At 38.0% G+C, this 22663-nt stretch overlaps 1 protein-coding gene across 2 annotated transcripts in view; it reads right to left on the bottom strand.

The window, feature by feature from the left end:
- Positions 1-22663, bottom strand: part of HYDIN (HYDIN, axonemal central pair apparatus protein) — a 423190-nt gene that overhangs the window by 335567 nt on the left and 64960 nt on the right. For both annotated transcript variants that reach the window (XM_011976766.1, XM_011976767.1), the window contains 2 exons: positions 20761-20960; positions 10657-10781 (listed from right to left, as the gene is read on the bottom strand). In XM_011976766.1, coding sequence (XP_011832156.1) covers positions 10657-10781; positions 20761-20960 — 325 coding nt within the window. The remainder of the gene's footprint in view (positions 1-10656; positions 10782-20760; positions 20961-22663) is intronic.

Below are 22663 nucleotides of genomic sequence, written 5' to 3'. Positions count from 1 at the left end.
CTGACATCATATAGAAAAAATAAATATTGTAATACCATGAATGTTTTGTTGACTTATGTTGCTAAAGTTTTAAAGCATCATTATTTGCATCTTATTTTTTAGCAAACATTTCTGCTGCATTCACTATTGTATGAACCAGTCATTCAGGAAATCAACAACTCTTTATACATTTTAAATGTTCTTTAGGCTCAATAAATTTGGATGCAGAAAAAACTTTCCCCAAAGAAAGAAGAAGTAAGCACCTAGGCATTTGACTTTAAAATTTTTATTTAAAAACCATATAGAGAGTTGAAATTTCAAGTACTATAAAAGCAAATACAACAAAACTAAAAAATATATTTCTCACCTTCACCTAACTCCAGGTCTGATTTTTAGAGGTAAGAACTGTCAATATTTTTGTGTACATCCTTTCCAAAAAAAGGTATGCACTCTTGTCAACTTTTAAACTTTCTTTGAGTGAAATGTAACAATCTGATAAGTGAAAACTCATTGTTACTTTAGTTGGAATATTCTTAATTATGGATGTTTTTGATATCCTTTTAGCAATATATTGACAAGAACGTGGAAAAAGAATTTTTGTGTACTTCTGATGAAAGTATAAATTGCCACAACAACTTGACAAGCCAATCTAGTATCCCGTAAAACTTGGGATAATTTTGCCCTATACCCCAGCAATTGCACTTGTAGGTATTTATCCTAAAGGAAAATCTCACACAGCTGCCCAAGAAGACACTATACAAAGCTGCTCAATGCAGCAGTGTTTGTAATAGCAAAGAAGTTACATTTTCAATTTTCACATACTGGAATGTGGCACATTCATTGAAATGAATCAAAGCAATGTGTATCTACTTGTTTAAATATTTAAAACAACATTGAATGAAAAAAGCAAGTTGGAGAATTGTATGTACAGTATGATACCATTTATGTGAACTTTAAAACTGCTCAAGACAATATTATATATTGTTTATGGATAAGTAAATATGTAGCAATAGCATTAAAATGCACCCAGTAAAGCTCCTCTGAGGAGCAAGATAGGGGAATCAGATCAGAAAAGGGTAACAAAGTGGCTTCAGGTCTGTAATCAGTTTGGTTATCCAAAAATAAATAAATAAATAAATAAAACCTCTAGAAAGAAATGTGTATGGCAAAAGGTTGAGATGTGTTAAATATAACAGGTGTTGATTATATTATTCTCTGTGCTTTTGTGTGTATCTGAAATATGTAATTGTTTAAAAAATTAATCAAAGGGAATAAAAGATCCAAGGGCTTATTTCACGCAACCTAGGGGTCAGAGAGACTAATGTTATTAATTTGAGCTGCTCACTACAAAAGTCTTCCTTCCTAGAAATATAGCAAAAGTTATTATTTTTTTCAAGAATCATCTAATATTGATTTTTTTCATCACTATCTTCCAAAACTCATCAGCTCCACAAAGTGAAGGAAGCAATAACTCTTCTCTTATCTCCAAAGCTGTTGAAGTACTTGGTTTTTATAATACTTACTTTTATAGAGACAATCTTAAAAAGGCTCCCCAACCCTTAGCTACTTTGAAGACTGACAGGATGGAAGTGGTGTCATGCCTCCAGGAATGGATGGGGAAGCTGTTCCTCAACATTAGCGTTTTTTGTGTCCTTGGAGGACCTGTTACCGCACTGGTACCTTTTTGGTTTGTGGAGTTGCATGCTGCAGTCATCATAGATGGGTTTAGGAACAATCTTTTATTACATCCCAGTACAGATATATTTGTGGAAGGTCTCATTTATCTCTTGCTAGTTTTGCTACCATCAATCATGTAAAAACAAATATGAACAAAACTAATTTTACAAAAATGAATGTGAAGCTAACTATATACACATATACTTCATACTGTGTATATAGTTATATACACATATACTTCATACTGTGGTTTCAATACTCTCAGACAACCGAGGACACTAAATTAAATATATGAGTGGAACCACAGATTTTCCAGGGAACTAACAAGTTGATGGAAAGTTTTTCATCACTTGGTCACAACAGGGTCAAATTCACTATGGTAGGGCATTGCTGAACCAAACTCTTTGAAAGTGCTCTTTGTTCGGGAAACTTAAGCAACACTTATGTAACAATAAATGGTATCATACTGTACATACAATTCTCCAACTTGCTTTTTTCATTCAGTGTTGTTTTAAAGATTTAAACATGTAGATACACATTGCTGATTGTCGGTGGTAATGCCAAAACCGGTATTCTCAATCTGCACAGAAGGCAGTGTGAGATGCAGAAAGTGTACTGGTCTCAGGGGGTCCCGAAGACCTGGGTTCAAATTCCAGCTTTAGTGAGCTGTAAAGTCATTTAACGTCTCTGGGCTTCAGTTTACTTATCACTAAAATGAAGGGAGTTAAAGAAATGTCCCTTTAAATACTAACACCTGGTAATTTGCAAATCTTCACTTGCTATGAACTTATGGAAACCTTATCTCACTTCCCTAAACATTTAAATCCCTGACACTCTGAGTGTCTTAACTTCTGCTACTCCCTATCCTAAGCTATGGAGTAAGAAACAAAGAAAACAAGGTCAAGTAATGTTTCCATTGCTTCTAAAGCCATGTTAAAACATTTGCTTCTTTTACATGACCTATGTTTGGCTAGATTTTCTAGTTATAAGAGCACACATTTATAATTAACAATAATCCCACCATTGAAACAAAGTTGATGTCGGTAAGTTTGCACAGATATTAATAGATTCAGATAAACATTATTTAGCAGTTTTAACTGCAAAGTAGCAACATCACACTCAATTACTGACTATATTATATTTCGGTATGCCTCTACTGGCTTTTATGAGGAAAAGAAGAAAAATTCTTTATAGTTTTAGAAAGTTTACTAGAGTAAAATATGTAAATTACTATAAAGCTGCCGTGTGAAGCACTAATATTATGACTGTGTGTATATTTAATAATAACACATCATCACACCTTTGGGGAAAAAGGTTACTTGCCAACTTCTGACTCCTAAAGTATCTCCTCTTTAGTAAGAGACATAACACTTTTAAAAATGCTGAATACATGCATCATCTCTATTTCCTGAGTATGCCAATGGTTAATGTCACTTCTAAGGTGAGAAGAGCAACCTCGCCAGGCGGCGAAGAAGAAACCCCCTACACTACTATTTCTGGTACTCATTCTAGTAACCAAAGTTTCCATAAAAATGTCTTTTTTCTTTTTCTTTTTTTAAATTTTGTTCAAATGTCTTTTTTGAACTGCTGTTCTGAATAGCAGTATCTCCTTGAACCCTGTGATTATATTTAGTTTATCAAGACTAGTTGAAAAGTGCAAAACTTAAACAGTTAACCATTTGTTTGTCTCTTCAGAGTCAAATGATATTTCCACTTATTTGTTCAGTTTTGGATTTGGTTTTGGCTTGGTTTTGTTATCAATGTAACCTTGGGTAACTGTATTTTTAATCTCTTCTGGAGGGATGAGTTTATAAAAGGTATCACCTTGCATCAGTTCTTTCTCAATTCTATAATAAAAAAGATAACTAAATCATTTCTCAGGTAAAATCAGCTGCTTAAACAAACTTGATTTTACTATATGCAGGCACACACAGGGAGAAAGAGGAAAAGAGAAAGGAGGGGAGAATTCTGGTTCAGGAAAACATTAATGGGTAAAATATTAGATACTGCTAAAACTTTATACTCAACCTCCTTAATTGCTCAAGCACTGGTTCAAACTCTGGTTGTCAGAGAAAGCAAAGAAATCTCCTAGCTTCATTTAATCAAGAATATATCCAGTGGAGGGCCAGAAATGGAAGGAACAAATGCCACCGTTAGGAACGTGATTGAGTACTTCCTGCTGAGGAGTGTCAATGCTGCTTCTTCTGGAACATTGTTTTAGGAATTACAAGGAAAAGACTCATCAAGAGCCCATGTTAAATTTCCTTCCCCAAATAAATTCATATTTCAAACAGCTGCAGAAAGTTCAATCAGATGCTTATTTGATGAAATGAAAAGCCAATGATCGTGGCTGCTTGGAAAAGCTTCATGATTAATTGTGTTTAGGCAGTTATTAGCATTTTTCACTAATGGAAGGTTATGGATTCTGGTCACTAATAACCCACAATAAAGATTGAAAGCATATTCTTAGCAGCAGTCCATTTCATGTAAGGAAAAATTCTGTAAGACAGTTTACCTCTGCAATCTTCAGAGTATGACTTTATTCATTCACCAAAGGTGACATCAGAACCTCAGGGGGTAGAAACCAACTATTCTATGAATGGTTAATTTTTTTTTTTTTTTTTTTTTTTGAGACGGAGTCTAGCTCTGTCACCAGGCTGGAGTGTAGTGGCACGATCTTGCCTCACTGCAACCTCCAACTCCCTGGTTCAAGCTATTCTCCTGCCTCAGCCTCCCAAGTAGCTGGGATTACAGGCATGTGCCATCACACCCAGCTAATTTTTGTATTTTTAGTACAGACTAAAAATACAAGGGTTTCACCATGTTTGCCAAGATGGTCTTAATCTTCTGACCTTGTGATCCGCCTGCCTCGGCCTCCCGATTACAGGCATGAGCCACCACGCCCAGCTGAATGATTAAATTTTAATACACAAATATTTATTGTGGTTCATCCCATCTTTCCTTTAGCACAGCAGTATATATGTAAGCATAGGTATCATTCCAAATACTTGTATAAAAGTAAAATTGAGATCCAGGGAGGCTGGGAAAATGCAGCTGCATTTCAAAGGCAGCAGATCAAGAGAGCAAAAATGCACATATAGTCATATGGAAGAAAGAACACTGCCCAGGAGTTAAGAGCTGAGTCCCGCTTCTGACTGGGCTTCTATTTGGTCTTCTGATTAGTTCTGTGACCTTGGGTGAGCCACTTAATTCCTTAGGGCTTCAGTTTATCTGTAAAATCTAAGGGTTGGATGAGGTTATCACTGAAGTCGTCACTCAAGTTTTGATTCTATTGATCTATAAGCACTGATTCTATTGATCTATAAGCACTCTAAATTAGCTGAACTCAAAACCCAACCAAATAGCATTTTTTGAAATTACATCCCAACATATGTAGAATTGTTTATTTATAAATTATACCCATATGCTAGATTGCTCATGTGTCAAATGTATTTAAAATACCCCCAAATGTTTGAAAGAATGAGATAAAGATGAAATAAACAATCATTTTAAAGATAATGTATTCACTATGTTTACCAACAATTAATTATTTTAATAAGAGTAACAGGGTTGACTATGCTTCATTCTTTTCCAAACTCCTGATTTAAAATCTTGTGATACAGTGACCCAAATGTAATTCTAAGGCCACATTTATTCTGATACTTAGTTTCAGCAACTAACATAAGCAAAATCAACAAGGATATAAGATATAAGATGTACGCAAAATCAACAAAGATATGGAGATCCAGACAGAAAAAAAAATGTATCACTGACCATATTTATTAGCAGGCATAAGTTTCTTCAGTTTCATCCACTATCAGTACCAATAACACAATGGTCTTCTATGTTGTATAAATATCAGATCAAGTAGACTTTAGTGTTATAAATCTTACTAAAGATTGAGACATTTTACAATGACAAAATGGTTAATTCAACAGGAAGTTATAATAATCCTACATCAAGTATCATGACCTCAAAATATATAAAATGAAAATTGTTAGCACCAAAAAACAGGAACACCTAAATTGTAGTTGTGGATTTTAATGACATCTTCCAATAACTGATAAAACAAGGAGACAAATGATTAGTAAAGATATAGACTGAACGGCATCATTATTAATAAATTTGGCAGAATTGACATTTATGGAAGGTGAACCCTCTTCAAGTGTACAGGGAATATTTACCAATATGGAACACATTTTGGGTCGTAATGTAAGTCTCAACTAATTTCAAGGCCTGAAATCGTATAGAACTTGCTTTCTGTCACTGGTAGAATTAAACAAGAAATCAACAACAAAAAGAGACCTAGAAAATTCCCTAACGTTTGAATATCAATCAACGCATTGCTAAATAGCCCATGGATCAAAAAAGAAATAAAAATGTAAATTCTAAAATATTTTCAATCAAGTGTTAAAAACAAAATATGTAAAAACATATGGGCTGAAGATTGAGTCAATTTTAGAGGAAAATGTATTGTCTTAAATGCATGTATTATAAAAGAAGAAAGGTTGAATATCAATACTCTGAGCATCCCTGTTAAGATCTAGAAAAATCATAACAAATCAAACCTAAAGAAAGTAGAAGGACTGAAAAAATGAAGAGGAGAAATCAATGAAATTGAGAAGTGAACAATAAAGAGTTGGTTCTTTGAATACACTAAAAAAACTGATAAAGCCCTAACAATATAGATTAAGAAAAAAAAAGAGGAGGATACAAATTACCAATAAGAAAAGAGGAGATATCACCAAGGATCCTATAGCAAACAATGATTAGGAAGGGTTCTGAACAACTTTATGCCAAAATTTTAAGATTTTAGATCAAATGGAAAAGTTTATTGAAAAAGTTTAACAGAACCAATCATTAAAGAGCTGCCCCCATTTTAAAAAGTGAGGTTAAACAAATGGCTTGAAGAATAAAATTTTCAATTATTTAAGGAAGAAATAACATGAATCTTTAAAACAATTTCTGTAAAGAATCAAAAAGAGAGAACAATTCCCAACTTGTTTTATGAGATCAATTTGTTTTGTTCTGACAACGGCATTACACGAACAGAAAATAATAGGCCAATCTTTCTCATGAATTTGGATCCCAAATTCTTGAACAAAATATTAGCAAATATAATCCAATGATTTATTAAAATGACAATATACAAAACTTGAGTTTATCCCAGAACACAGCAGGAATTTAGCATTTCAAAATCAATCATCGCATTAGAAGGATAAAGGTGAAATAATGTACAATCTTGTCAACAAATGCAGAGTATTTGATAAAATTAAACATCCATTCAAGATTAAAAGTCTTACAAACCTAGAGATAGAAGGAAATTTTTTTAACCTGATAGAGTACCCACTAAAAACCTATAGCAAACATCATACTAAATGATGAAATACCGAGCACTTCTCTTCTGAGACTGAGAACAAGAGAAAGATATTTGCTATCATTACTTCCAATGCACAGCATACTAAATGTCTAGCCTGTGGAAGAAAGAATAAGAAATGAAGAGCATAAGGATTGAACAAAATAACAACTGTTATTATTTGCAGATGACCTGCTTGTGTATATACAAAACCCAAAATCATCTACAGACAAGTCAGAAGTACATTTAGCAAAGTCTGCAGATAAAAGCTCAATATACAAAACTCAACTGTAGTTCAATAAAGCCACATAAATTTAGAAAATAAACTTAGAAAAAAATAACACACTAGCTATAAAATTAAAATGGATAAACTGTACTTCATCAAAATTAAATTGTTCTGCTAATAAAAAGACATTAAGAAAATTAATTTCTCACTGTGAGAAAACATTCACAATAATTATTTCTGAAAGACTTAAAGAATATATATATATTTCTTTTTTTTTTTTTTGAGATGGAGTCTCACTCTGTCACCCAGGCTGGAGTGCAATGGCTTGGTCTCGGCTCACTGCAACCTCTGCCTCCCTGGTTCAAGCGATTCTCCCACCTCAGCTTCCCAAGTAGCTGGGACTACAGGTATGCACCACCACACTCAGATAATTTTTGTTTATTTTTGTGAAGACAAAGTCTGGCTGTGTTGCCCAGGCTGGTCTCAAACTCCTGGGCTCAAGCAATCCTCCTGCTGTAGCCTCTTAAAATGTTGGAATTACAGGTGTGAGCCACCGCAGCCGGCTGAGAAAGTATGTTTACAACTACTTTTAAATTGATCACTAAACTCATAGGACAATAAGGACATCAATGTGAAGACAAGCATACCAAGAAATAGTCTAGTGCCAAGGCTGGCCTTTGCCCTAATGGCTTTGGTGAACCTTTGGACTTCTGCTTTAAAGATTGCATTATGTGCCGAGCATAGCAGATAAAGTCCAGGGCCTGCCCAGAGTTGGAAAAAAATTATAAAACACAAAAAGACGTAAGACACTCTGGCTGAAAACCAGCAGAAAAAATAAACAGCAAACTAAATAAGTAGACTTAATTTCTTTGAATTATCAGATACAGAATATAAATAACCACATTTAATATATTTAAGAAATCAAAGGGAAACTTGAAAAATAAAAGAGAGGAGAGCAGTCAGATTTGATAAGAACCAAATAAAACTTCCAGAAATAAAAACAATAATAATAATTAAAAAGTTAAAACTCAGCAGGTGAGAGACTTCACTGAAGAGGGGATTATTGAATGGAATAATGATTAAGAAGAAAGTATCCAGATCAGTCTACAGAGGAAAAGAAATGGAAAATATAGAGGTAAAAATGAATGAATAACAGTGCAATAATAGATTAAGTAATGGAATAACAGAGTATTCCGTGTTCCAGAACAAGATGGAAAATAGCAAAGAATGCATATGGGGAAACAATGACACACAGCCTCTACATCACACATACACAAAAATTAAATAAAATATAAGGCATTAACCTAAACACAGAAGCTAAAACTATAACCCTTCCAGAAGTAAACATGGGAGAATATATTCATGATTTATTTTAAGGCAAAGATTTCCTAGCACGGAGGCAAAAAGTGTTAATCTTAAAAGAAAAGAAAATTGATAACATGGATTTCATCAAAATTCAAAATTGCTGCTTATTAAGAAGTATTATCAAGGAAATGAAAAGGCAAGCTACAGACCTGGAGAAAATATTAATAATACATATATCTGACAAAGGACTAGTATTTTGAATACTGAGTAATAAAAGGTACTTACAAATTAATAACAAAAGAATAAACAAAGAAAGGTCTTGAACAGACACTTAAAAAGATACACGAATGACCGGTAAGCACCTGAGAAGGCACTCAACATCATTAATCATTAGGGACATGAAAATTAAAACCATGGGTAGACATCACTTTATCCCACTAGAATGTCTGAAATTGACAAAACAGCACTACATGTTGGTGAGGACGTGAAGCAACTAGAACTCTCATGCCTTGCCGGTGGGAATATAAAATGATACAACTAGAAAACTGATGCCCCAATATGTTATGAGCTATGCTTTTAGCCTTCTACCCCTTGGTTACATGGGTCAAACGTTCCCCCTTTTGCTTAAGCTAGTTTCTCTTGCTAGCAGCCAGTGAGTGTGGCTAAAACTAATAGATAAAACAGATAGACCACACCACTGGCTGGTCTGTGGCATTGTTCTGCTGGGCAATGTGGAGCTAGTGCCACTTAACCATGGGTCCTAAGGCAAGGGCTTGAGTTGTCCTGCTCAGATACGGGTCCACAAAGCCAGCAATTCTGATCTGTACCCTAGATGCCTTGTGCTGCTCCTTCTCTAGGTGTACCTTCAAGTTTCTATCTACACACCGATCACCCCAATCTACCAGTGTGACTTCTGGGGATGGGTTGTTTCCTGAGCCCTGCATTCCTCAAGCTTTCAAACATTAGGGACACAAGTTAGGTGGGATTTCTATCTGACTCGACATGATTTCTGTGGGTTCTTTATCTTGTGGATCTTGGCTTACTTTTTCCCTGGCTGTGTACTTCTGTTTTCTCCCTACAATGCCCTTCTGCAGATAATCTGGGTCCATCAACATGAATCGGTAAAACAGAAGTGAGAAGGAAATGAGAAAAAGCATAAAATAATAAACGGCAATGTAAAATATTAATTTGGAAGTCAACTTTGGAGACTGCATAATGTATATGCCATCTACATGACCGTAAATTAAAAATTTGCAACAATGTGTAATTTTCGTGATTATAGAGGGTGTGACCTTCAAGAAAATGCTAGTGGCAACAGACACAGTCCTATATTCCTGTAAGATGTTACGTAAGATATTTGCACGTTCTAAGCATGAAAGTAACAGATCTTACATAGACTAGTGGGCACATTCAAGAACATTCTGAATTGGGGTTTACATTTTTAAAATGTTAGACAAATATCACAATAAATCAAACGGAAAACCCATGGGGCATTAAATTACCTGCAAATTTTAATATACGGACAACCTTGATCCACCAGTGTGGCTTCTGGGGATGGGGATGGGCTCCTTCCTCTGTCCTGTATTCCTCAGGCTTTCAAGCACTGGGGACACCTGTTAGGGGATTTCTATCTGACTTCACATCATTTCTACTGGAGGCATTCACTGTTTTTGTTTTTTGTTGTTGTTTTTTTTTTTTGTCTTGTGGATCTTAGCTTACTCAAATGCAGCCAAAATAACTATTTTCTATTCAGCTTTATCATATTTCCCATGTGACTTTTCTTTTTTTAATTTTTTAAAATTGATTTTATTATTATTTATTTATAATTTCAATGTTTTTTGGGGGGAATAGGTGGTGCTTGGTTACATGAATAAGTTCGTTAGTGGTGATTTCTGAGATTTTGGTGCACCCATCTCCTGAGCAGTGTACACAGTACCCAGTGTGTAGTCTTTAATCCCTCACCCTCCTCCCGCCCTCTCCCCCAAGTCCACAAAATCCATTGTATCATTCTTAAGACTTTGCATCCGCGTAGCTTGGCTCCCACTTATGAGTGAGAACATGCTCATCTGACCTTTCTTAACATGTAGAACTTTTAACGAAGAATACTGCATACCTGTGTCATAACACACGATAAGTCTTCCACTGTGATCGCCCACACTCTGTGGCTCAAACTCCACTTCCAGTTGCATGGACTCTCCCACATTAAGAGTTCCAACAGCTGGTTCTACAGAGAAAGGCCTGCAACACACAGAGAGGCACATCATCACAGCACATTTCTGACTAGTGTGAGAGGGGGAGGAGAGGAGATGGGAGTTCTAGTTCTGCAGACAGCTCAGACCCAGCACTGCAATTTCCTGATCCGGAAGTAAAGCAGACTTTTGCTACCTAATGTGAAAGAACTTTAGTCTTAATGTTAAAATGACAGTATTAGATTAGCAAGTGTAAGGGCAACTTAAATGATGCAACAGTATTCTTGTTTGTGTCCTTGCCATTCAGCCCTGCTTTTAACATTCAGTGAGTATCCCTGCTGGGTTCAGGCACTCGAGTTAGGGTGACTGCAAATGAATCAAATCCAGCCTTTGTCCTCAAACACTGAGATTGCTGTAAGGAACAGACTTAAAATATGTATGCAAATATTGTCATTTTCAAAAGAACAGTGCCTTCAAAGGGATAAAAATCGAGTTTTGTGAGAGTTCACAGGAGAGAGGGCATCAGAGTGGAAAAACACATCAGAGCCCCAAAAGGAAAGGGATGGCACCCTCACTCACCTTAGGATAATTAAGGACAGATGAACAGAGGCTCTATTTTAAAAGGGTGGGAGGGGTGGAGAGGAACTACAGGAGATGATGCAATAGCTCAGGTGGTAAATAACAGTAGTGCTGCCACCAAAGAGCCATGGAGAAGGCATGGTTTTGAAATCCACAAGGAGAGGCCTAAGAGAAGGTTGTCTTATGGGGAGCAAGGAGATGGAGCCAAGGGTGACTGCAGCCCAGGTGGTCTCCCAGGGAAGACAATGAGGAAAAAATATCCTGACCTCACATCCCCTCCCATCCCATTGTCTACCAGACCCTCATTGGGTGAACACAACCAGAGCCAGAAATGGGAGTCGAGGGCTGTTGACCCAGGCTGTAGAAGCCAGCCCCCGGGGCTACAGCCAACTGAAGAAGGGTGGAGAGTGCATTTGAAAAGGCAAACTGAGGACAAATTCTGTGTCTTGAAAATATAATTTGGGATGCAGGCATTGTGGGGAGTGAGGGTTGATTTGGAAACAGGAAATAGTTTAATTGTTTTGGAAGGGAATAGTTAAGAGAGAAGCTGGATCTGATGGTGAAATACCTTAAATAACTTAGAGAGTTCTTCCTAAATAGGAAACCTAGCCCATTTAATTATTTTCATGGTCCATTTCACTTCTTTAAATTGCTAGTTTTTCAAAGTAATGTGTTGTGTAATGCATCTGGCAGACTGAGCTGTTTCTGATTATTTACTTCGATCACAACAGTTCTTAGAGTTGTCATTCCTTAAATCTTACCTTAGATGATGAACTCAATTTCAGAAAATCTAAGCTTTCTGCTATAAGGACACAGAGTTTATGTCAAGGGTAGCACTGGGTGGCATCTGAGAGTATTACCACAGGACCCCAGGTGCTCCCTACTATGAGCAATTGGTTATTATCTCTGGTGCTTTCTACTTGATCTCCTCTCCTCTCTTTTCTTTCTTTTAAATTTTAAAAAAATTTTAGTTTTTTGTGGGTACATAGTAGGTACATATATTTATGGGGTACATGAGATGTTTTGATGCAGGCGTGCATTGTGAAATAATCCCATCATGGAGAATGGGGTATTCACCCCCTCAAGCATTTATCCTTTGTGTTACAAACAATCCAATTACACTCTTTTAGTTATTTTTAAATGTACAATTAAGTTATTGACTACAGTCACTTTATTGTGCTATGAAATAGTAGGTCTCACTCATTTTTTCTAACTACTTTTTTAATACCCATTAACCTTCCCCAACTCTCCCGCCCCCAACTCCCACTACCCTTCCCAGGCTCCAGTAACCATTCTTCTACTCTCTATGTCCATGAGTTCAATTGTTTTGATTTTTAGATCCCACAAATAAGTGGATCTCCCCTCCTTTCACTTCTTGATTTTCCTGCTTCCTTTCCTCTGCCCTGTCCCCATGCCTGTGGCACCGATCCACCAGTGAACCCCAGGCATTGCTGCAGAGGCATTCTGGGGCAGTGGTTACTAGCCTGACCTCTGGAGCCAACCGAACAAGTTCAAAACCCAGCTCTGCCACAACCTTGGGCAAGTCACTTAACCTTCAGTTTCCTTATCTCTAAAAGGAGGGTAATGATAGCACCTACTTCATACGGTTATAGTGAGGACTAAAGGGGTTGATATAGGTCAAGTGCTTAGAATAATGCCTGGCACAGAGGAAATACTATACAAGTGTTTATTATTCTTTTTGTTATGGCTATTTTTATCTCCCTCACTGGCAGCCTCTAGATGCTGCGTGATGAATCTGTGGATGTGTTTGGGTGTTTCGATGAGTTCAAGTTTTCATCATTCTCTCCTCACTCCTTCACACTGCTCTAGAGAGAGTGTAAAAAACACACACAGGTCATAACACATCAATCTCTTGTTCAAACACCTTCAGTGGTCCTCATCATCTGTGCAATCAAGTTCAAACCCCTAGGCATTTCAGGTCCCACACAATCTGTTCCCAACAGGTTTTTGCATTTTCATTACACACATACATCTGTCCAAATATCCTATACACCTGTCATGTTCCAAGTCAGCACTGGGGTGGGATGGAAGGCAGGCTTTAGTCTCTTCACCCACAACCTCCCCCAGCACTGCACCTGCTCTCTCTTCCCACCAGATTGTGGCCCCCACGAAGACAATCGGAACTGCTAGGATCACATCAGATGATGTGCCATTTCCCACATGCCATACTCCTTCTGAAGCCACCTCTCACAGCCCAGACTCAAAGTCACTTCTTAAATAGAATCTTTCCTGATTCTCCCTTTTGTAAATAGCATCTCCTTCCTCTCAGAGACTATAACTTCCCTTTCAGTTTTTACAGTGGTTTACTTTGTACTTGAGTTGGTTTTCATGCCTACCTCTCCCAATAGCTAGAAACCCTTGAGAAGAGGGGGAAGGGAAAACACAATCACGAGCACATATTCTATGCTGGGTCCTACGCTGGGTGCTTTACATATAGCAATTCTCCTAATCCTCAAACAAACCCCGAGAAAGTCCATATTGTTATTTGCATTTCAGACATGGGAAAACAGATGCTCACAAGGGCAGCAACTTGCCCAAAGTTGCCCAACTCAGTGGTGGTGCCAGGAGGGAAGTCCCTGTTCTTTCTGCCCACCCCAAACCACCCTGAACATGGAAGCCATGTGGTTAAATTTATTTTTGTGTCACTCATCACCCCATACATGGTGCTTTACTCAGGAGCCTCTCAGAAGAGGTTGCTTAATTGAATTACAATAAACTCTTAAAGGTAAAACAAAAATATTTGTAATGAACCATCAGTGTCTATGACATCGTGGTGGAACAAAAAGGAGCAAACCTTCAGTAGAAACCGTGCCTTGTGGGAAGTGACGGTGAGTCTCCCAGTCTCAAAGTTCTTTCCTTCCTTACGGCCTCAGGAATAATCAGAAGAAGTGAGAACTGGGCCCAGTTTCCTGGCTTTGGGAACACCACCACAATATTTACTTCTATCCTTTGCCTCCCTACTTCCTAATATTTTCCTTCATTTTATTTTCAAATATTTATTGGTAGCAAAAGAATAGCTTTAAAATGAATTGGGTATTATTATATTGCAGTACCTAAACTATTAATAATTTTTACAGAGAAAATGGCACTAGTAGCCCATCCGTACGACCTCCAGGAATCCAAGTTCCATGGAGTGGTAACGGTTACTTTGCCTTTGTGCTAATCGTTGGGTTTAGGTTACACAAACTTCTTCAGTAGTTATAATCACCTGGGATTGCCATTGTTACTTACAGCTGCCTAACAGATGTTAATTGGGTAGAGTGTGTTAAGTTCTGGTAGTTATACATTGTCTATAATTTGATTTTGTATTTCATTTTACTAAAATGCAGACAGGCTGAATGGGCTAGAAAATACCAAGTATCAGAAAATGCTCTTACAAAGAAGTAGAAAGTGTTGTTCTTCAAGGGTATAAGGATGGTTCAGTCTATCAAAATATTTGGTTTTGATATCATATCTTGATTAATACCAAATAATTATGAATGGAGTTTGGTTTTGTGAAAAATCATGAGCCATGAGAAAAATTTGAGTTTTTGTTCAATCAATTATGAGCTCTTCTCAAGAACTAAAACTATCCAAATGATTCAATACTTTAGCAGAAGACTAAATATTGATCCTACAATATTAAATATTGAATATAACATTAGTGTTTATTCTTCAGATGATCTTTCTTGTTTAATTCCTTGAGATTTTAGATTTTGAAATTGCTTCTTAATCCTATTTCACCTTCCAATGTTAATCCTACTGTAATCATCAAAGTTATTCTGATACCTACTAGAGTTTTAGATCAGATTTAACAATAATTGCTTATGTTCTTTGTACATTTTATAGCGCATTGCAGCCTCTTTTATTAGTGTAAAACATTATGCTTATTTTATAGTACTTGGAGAACATGTTTTATTTTATTGTAGAGGTTTATAGTTGTAGTTTTGCCTTTGTGATATATCGTTGGTTAGGCATCTTATAAACATTTATTGGGTGCTTATTTATCCTAGACAGATGCTGGGGACGTACAAATGAAAAGAGTTAGATACAATCCTTCCATTTGAGAAGCTCACATTCGAATAAGGATAACAGACATGCAAAGAAAGTTCTAGTTTTTGTGATTTATAAGAACCTAAGCATTTTATAAACTTAACCACTAATAAAATCATTATTTCAATGAGAAAAGGATGATCTGTTTTTCTAAACAATTTCCTGTGGGACATTATTTCTAGCTGTATATTGACACTAAAAGTGGCAGGATCATGGGCTTTTGACTCTAAATTCTCAGACTATATCCACTGCTCTGCCACGTCTATTCACAACCACATTAACTGAAGAACACTGTCTAGGAACAGAATCATCTGTGTGGTTTTTAGTATGGATCCTTGTCAGGGGATCTCCCTAGAGATTCTAATTCAATAGGATGTGACCACAAATTTAACCACATTCTTTCTCATTGAAGCCATCAGTGCTCTCGGTTGCAAACAACAGAAGCCAGCTGTGGTTAATTTAAACAGAAAAGGGACTGACTGGAAGGACTTGAGGCAACTCACAGAAGCAATGATGGTTGAAAAACATGCATTTTGTGGAGAAAACATAAAGCTATTATTTCATGAAGAGTCTAAACAGGAAAACAAAAATACTTGCAAACAGGGAATTTGAGAGACTTGGTTACACAGAAGATGGGAGAGGCGAGAAACCCAACTGAAGAAGGTGAGACAGCTCTGAGATTCCTAATGGTGGTAAGCTTTTTCCACCCCTGGACTGGAAGCAAAAGGAGAGGAGGAAGTGTTATCAGATCCTGGGGACCAGGGTCACCTGGCGGAAGTTAGAACCATGGCAGGCCAGCCTGACAGTGGCTAGAACCACGGAGGAGATGCAGTCGAGGCTGGGGACTCTGCTGAAGACAAAGAGGGAGGAGGCTTCTTCGTTCTTCCTACTCTCCAGTCTCTTGCTAGTGTCCCTGACTGGTCAAACCTAGCTGGAATCCAGCTGAGCCAGGAGGCTAGGAAGACGCACAAAGCCCCACAGTGACACTGAGCAGCGCAGGGGAATGGTGAGACATGGACCTGAGGGCAAACAAGCCCAGAGCTGGCCCATGTTTGCATGAATCCAGGTTTTAATGTTAACTTACTGGGGGAGTTTGGGTACATAATTTCACTCCTCAGGCTTTACTCCTTTCACAGTAAAATGGGAATGTTGGGCCAGCATGTCTACTGTTGACAATTCTTGGCCAGTCCCTGAGTTGCCTCCCATTTTACCTTAGAATTGTTTCTATGTTAGGAAAACATGATAATTCATATTCAAAGGTAGATGGATAGAAAGGTTTTAGATTTTTTTTGCAACTTCACACTATTAAATCTGTGAAGTGATTTTTGCTTCACATTTACATGAATCTAAAATATACAAAATTGCCATTTTGGGGTGGTTTTTTCAGATTCAGCCAAACAGCCCAGGAAGATATGTTCCTGCACTTGCATTTCCACCTTAGGTAGATTCTTTCTTTTCATAGAAAAAAATACCAATGTAATAGTTTTTCATGGGTATTGTGAATGGTGGTTGTGGGAGACCATTTTTCAATGGAAAAAGATGGGGTTTTTTTTTGTTTTTTTTTTTCTCTTTTTTGAGACAGGGTCTCTCTCTGTCACCCAGGCTGCAGTGCAGTGGCATGATCATGGCTCACTGCAACCTCGACCTCCTGAGCTCAACCTTGGCCTCCCAAGTAGCTGGAACTGCAGGTATGGACCATTACACCTAGCTTATTTTTTTGCTTTTTGTATTTTTTGTAAAGACGGGGTTTTACCATGTTGTCCAAGCTGATCTCAAACTCCTGGACTCAAGTGCTCCACTCACCTTGGCCTCCCAAAATGCTGAAATTACAGGCATAAGCCACCATGCCAGGCCAAGATGGGTTATTTCTAATTCATGGGAAGCCAGTTGAACAACTTGCTTCCTTCTCCCTCTATCAAAATATGTGAAGCTTGCCATGAGATGACAAACAAGGCCTGTAGAGCATTTATGAAAAATGTCAGGAGACACTGGTTTCCAAAAGAACTTTTCCTTTGCCTCTAGTGGTTGATTTATTTAAAGTGGTTCAGAATCTTGCTCCTACCTAGGATGCAGAAAGCTGGAAAGAATGTTTCTTTTACCCTAACCATGAGAGAAAGTGAGATAATAACAAAATCGCAATTTTTCTTGTGCCTGTCTGAGAGCTGAGGTAGCACATCAAATAGCCTGAAATCTAAAGACAGATAACCCGTTTCCCCCAAGGGAGATGGGACATGTACATACAATTTAGACTGTGGCTTTTACCTGTGGCAGGAAGAACTTTCCTGCAAGCAGAAGAAAAAGTGAAAGGGGATGGAACAAAAAAAAAAATATTTGGAGAGATAATGGCTGAGATTTTCCAAAAACAATGAAAGATTCAGGAAGTTCAGAGAACCTCAAGCAAAATTAAAACCCAAACCAAGCAAAAGCAAAACAAAATCCTTAAAACAAAAAACAAAACATAAACAAACTTACACCTAGACATATCATTTCCAAACTGCAAAAACAAAATAAATCATGCAAGTAGCCCAAGAAAAAGAGATAATTACATACAGAGGAACAAAAATAAGAATCACAGCAGACTTCTCATTAGAAAAATGTTAAGTCGAAGAACAATTGAGAGACATATTTAAAGTACTAGGGAAAAAACCTATATATGATTGTTGGCCCAGAATTCTATATGGTGAAAAACATATCTTCCAAAAATGATGGAAAAATAAAGACTTTTTTTTTCCAGATAAACAAAAACAGAGAATTTACAGTAGACTTGTGCTACAAGAAATATTAAAGGTAGTTTTAGGCCAGGAAAAATAGGATATCAGACAGAAATGTGGATCTACATGAAATAGTTCAGAGAGAGTGATTCACCTAGAATACTTGGAGAAATAAACACAAATTCCCTCCCAAAGGATGTGCCCTCAACTGGCAATATAGCAGTGCTGCTCCCTACAGTATGGCAAACTGGGTCACTTGAAAACTCTCCCACCAGAAAATACCTAGAAAGACTGGATAAAAGATAATGTAAATAAATGCATAACTGAGCATGCACAAAAATAAGAAAAACTCATATCATTCCAAAACAAAGAGGAACCTAAGAACCACACCAGTAAGTCACTGAGCTAATGATAGGTCTGCCCTGAGCTCCCAGTAGCCCAGAAGCCTGGGTTTTTAATAGCCCCGCTGGAGCAGGAGACAAGGCCTCACAATGGTCAAGTTAGGGGACTGGGACCAGATCCCTGTATAATCCTGAGAAATATGAAGAACTCCCCCAACACACTCCCATCAGCAAAAGAAAAAGTGTCTGAGTTTTTAATTAAAGGAACAATGTTTCTCTAGGACATTCATAACTTGAACTTGTATCTTATGAAGGTGTGGGATTTGCATATAAGCTATCAGTCCAGGAACTCCTAAGGCAGGAAATTACCAAAAGAGTACTCCATGGTAGCCTAACTTTTGGGAACAGGTAGAAGCAAATTCTAATTCCTTTTGGACAAATGCATCATTAAGTCAGCAAAGGATGCCACAGATAAGGCCCTTCTGAAAGAGAACTTAAATCCAGTATATACACACTACTTTTTAAAAAGAGAACTTAAATCCAGTATATACATACTACTTTTTATGGAAAAGAACTTGAACCCCTGCTTCCCGTCTTCTCAAGATGGTTGTTCTTTTTAAGACCCCACTGGTCAGTCACTTGCTCTCATGCCCCAGAACAAATCCTTCTTTTCCATCTGATAAGAGAGGTCCTTGAGAGATGGGATTGTCTCATCATTCTTATACTAGCAGTCCCCAGCCTTTTTGGCACCCGGGACTAGTTTCATGGAAGGCAGTTTTTCCACAGATTCAGGGTGGGGTGGATGTTTTCAGGATGATTCAAGCACATTACATTTATTGCACACATTATTTCTATCTTATTACATTGTAATATATAGTGAAATAATTATACAACTCACCATAAGGTACATCAGTGGGAGCTCTGAGCTTGTTTTCCTGCAACTAGACAGTCCCATCTGGGGGTGATGGGAGACAGTGACAGATCATTGGGCATTAGGAGCATGCAACCTAGATCTCTTACATGCACAGTTCACAATAGGGTGTGTGCTCCTATGAGAATCTAATGCCACGGCTAATCTGACAGGAGGCGGAGCACAGGCGGTAATGCAAGCGATGGGGAGCAGCTGTAAATACAGATGAAGCTTTGCTCCCTTGTCCACCGCTCACCTCCTGCTGTGCAGCCTGATTCTGAACAGTCCATGGACTGGACCGGTACCAGTCCATGGCCCGGGGGTTGGGGACCCCTGCTTTATACTGTCCCATGGTGTCTACACTGTGGTTAGTCCACAAATATTCAGATTAAAATCCAGCTCTATCACTTACTAGCTCTGTGCTCTTAAGGAAATGATGTTACTTCTCTATCCCTCAGTTTTCTCATCTTCCAAAGCCAGCAACAGCAGGTTGAGTCCCTCTCACAGCTCATCACTCTGAACTCTTCTGCTCTCGTCTTCTATTTTTAAAAGTCCTTGTTGGTTACATTGGGCTCATCCAGTGAATCCAGGATTATCTCCCGATTTTAACATTAGCTGATCAGCAACTTTAATTATATCTGCAATATTAATTCCCCTTTGCCATACAACATGATACAGTCACAGGTTCTGGGGATTAGGATATGGACATATCTGGAGAGTCATCATTCTGTCTACCACACTGGCCATAGCTCATTTGAAGGAAAAAGAAAAGAGCAAACACCGATTATAGAAACTTGATATATACCAGCAGTTTCTGTTGATTATCCCAACAACCTTATGAACTGGCTGGTGTACTTTTCCCCATTTTTCAGAGGAGAAACCTGAAGGCCACGAGTCAAGGAATGTGGATGGTCCCCAGAAACTGGAAAAGGCAAAGAAATGTACTCTCCCCTGAAGCCTCCAGAAAGGAATGCAGCCCTGCTTTCACTTTGATTTTAGCACAGTGCAACTTCTGACCCATTGAAATGTAAGATAATAAATTTGTGTCGTTTTACGCTACTGAGTTTGTGACAATTTGTTACAATGGCAACAGAAAACTAACCAAGCCAGTTATAAAAATTCTCAGTCAAGACCAATTTATTTCTATATTCTCATGGGCCATTCTCTATACTAAAAGAAGCACTTTTATCCAGCATTTTGAAAAACCAAACAGGTAAGAGGATTTAGTATAATATGGATATAAGATATTACACCTGGAATTTTAATTTCCTCTGAGGATGAAGAGGAAGTCTACCCTACATCAGTGAGGTCTCCCAGCTTTGCAACTGAAGATTGTAACAAGCAGTTCCACCCCCAATGTTATGGCAGCATATTACTTGAGCTGACTAGATTTAGCTATAATCAATCAAAAACAAGAGCCAAAGGCATGCATACCTACAAGTTTTGATGTGAAATACAGCAATTTTGTTGCCAATGTTTCGTACCAGCAGAATCTTCTGGGTGCTGTATTTGACAGGACAAGTGGAAAAATTCACCTTGTCAGGAAAATCGAGAATGGCTCGCGCCCCTCTGGCTTTGATGGGTACAATAAACTTTTCTCTTTCAGTAACACAGGTCAATGTATGGGAGTAATCCTACAAGGGAAGGGTACAATCATTATTTGTGGAAAAAACATGATCACGATAACTGTGCAAGAAAAAGCATCGATAAGAGGCATTTTGCAAAACAACTTTTAGTATATTTCTATGAAAACTTAAGACAATTACAGAAGTATTTTCAATGAGATTGTCTTTTCTGTGAGAGAGAGAGAGAGAACAGATCTAGTGTTAAAACCTACAGCTGGTAGAGAAACTATGTTTCATGTGTTTCCCAGGCAATAGGGAGGTAGGATGAAGGTCAGTGGCAGGGTGGCAGGCCAGGCCCATTTCTCCTGTAGATCCAAGAAGATCCACAACAGTTCCCTCAGGTCCTCCTTCCAAACCCTAGTTCTCCTTCAAGCCCATGTATTAGAATGATGTTTCTAATTAATGGCCTCTTTCTGCCTATACTCTTTGCAATGTGACTTTGCAGCTCCTCCATCAAGAAAGAAGCCTCCACTCCACTTGCTTTCAGCAATAAAAGGTGGCAGAAGTTATGCTATGCCAGTTTCAAGCTGAGACCTCAAGAAGCTTTGGGCCTATCCAAGTCTTGCTCTTGGAACCCTGCCAATGGCATGTGAACAAGCCTGGTCCAGCCTACTGCAGGATGTGCCCCTGGATGCTCCAACCAAGACCATGCTAGACCAGCCTAGAGCCAGCTGATCCCCAGATATGTGAGCCCAGCTACAATGAACAGAGTTCCCCCACCTGATGAGAGGACCCAGGCAAGACCCCGAAAAACCACCCAGCCGAACCATAGTCTCGTGAGCAATAATAAGTGCTTATTATTTTAAGCCACTAAATGTGGGATTGTTTGTAATTATACAGCAGTAGCTAACTGATGCATAAGTCAGTTGAAACCTCACTTCTTGCACAAAGCCATTTCTGACCACTCCAAATAAAAATGCTGAGGCCCTAGGCATCTCTCTTCCCCAGTAATAAGTTTAAATGCAACAGAAATGCTGAATAAAGTCACTCTTTATGCCATCTCATAAGACAGAAATAGAATACTTGCCTGCAACGTAGCAAAGAAAAAGTTAAGTCACCATAAAAGGTACCCGATATCTAAAAAAAGCTTTGTTTTCCTTCATTTTAAGTTTTCTCATCCTTTTATTGTGTGTTTTAGCTGCAAGGCAATGTTGATTAATGAAAAGTCATTTTGAACATAAATTTCCTTTTGGTAACCATGTGATAACTGGTAGTAAGTGGTGGAGGTTTTAACAAAAGCTCTTTTTGGGCTTTGGGCATAGAATAAGAATGGGACCATCTGGCATACAAATTGGCATACAGGGCTGGCCACGTACTCAACTTCATGAAGCCACAGAACAAGCATAAAGCAGTGGCATCCCCAGTTTATTTATTCAACTATGTTCACTAAGTGCCCAGGTGCCAGCACGGCACTGTGGTAGGTCTAGCAATACAACCAATTAGGAAATGCAGACATGGTCACGGTCCTTCTCCAGCTCACATCAGGATGGAGGAGACGATGAACAGATGAATAAAGGATATGTAATACACAGTGCAACTCACATACAAATAAATATAAAGCTAAAACTGCCAGGAATGCTCACAAATAGCCTTTACGCCTGTAGTTCTATCTGTCCCCTTGGGCTCCAAACTCATAACCAGCTGCCCAGTCAGCATCTCATTGGATATAAACTTATGTCCCAAACCAAAGCTCCTGATGAATGTCACTGCCT

This window comes from Mandrillus leucophaeus, unplaced genomic scaffold (genome assembly GCF_000951045.1).
Source record: "Mandrillus leucophaeus isolate KB7577 unplaced genomic scaffold, Mleu.le_1.0 Scaffold17, whole genome shotgun sequence".
Lineage (NCBI taxonomy): Eukaryota > Metazoa > Chordata > Mammalia > Primates > Cercopithecidae > Mandrillus > Mandrillus leucophaeus.
This window is presented reverse-complemented; position numbering and strand designations above follow the sequence as displayed.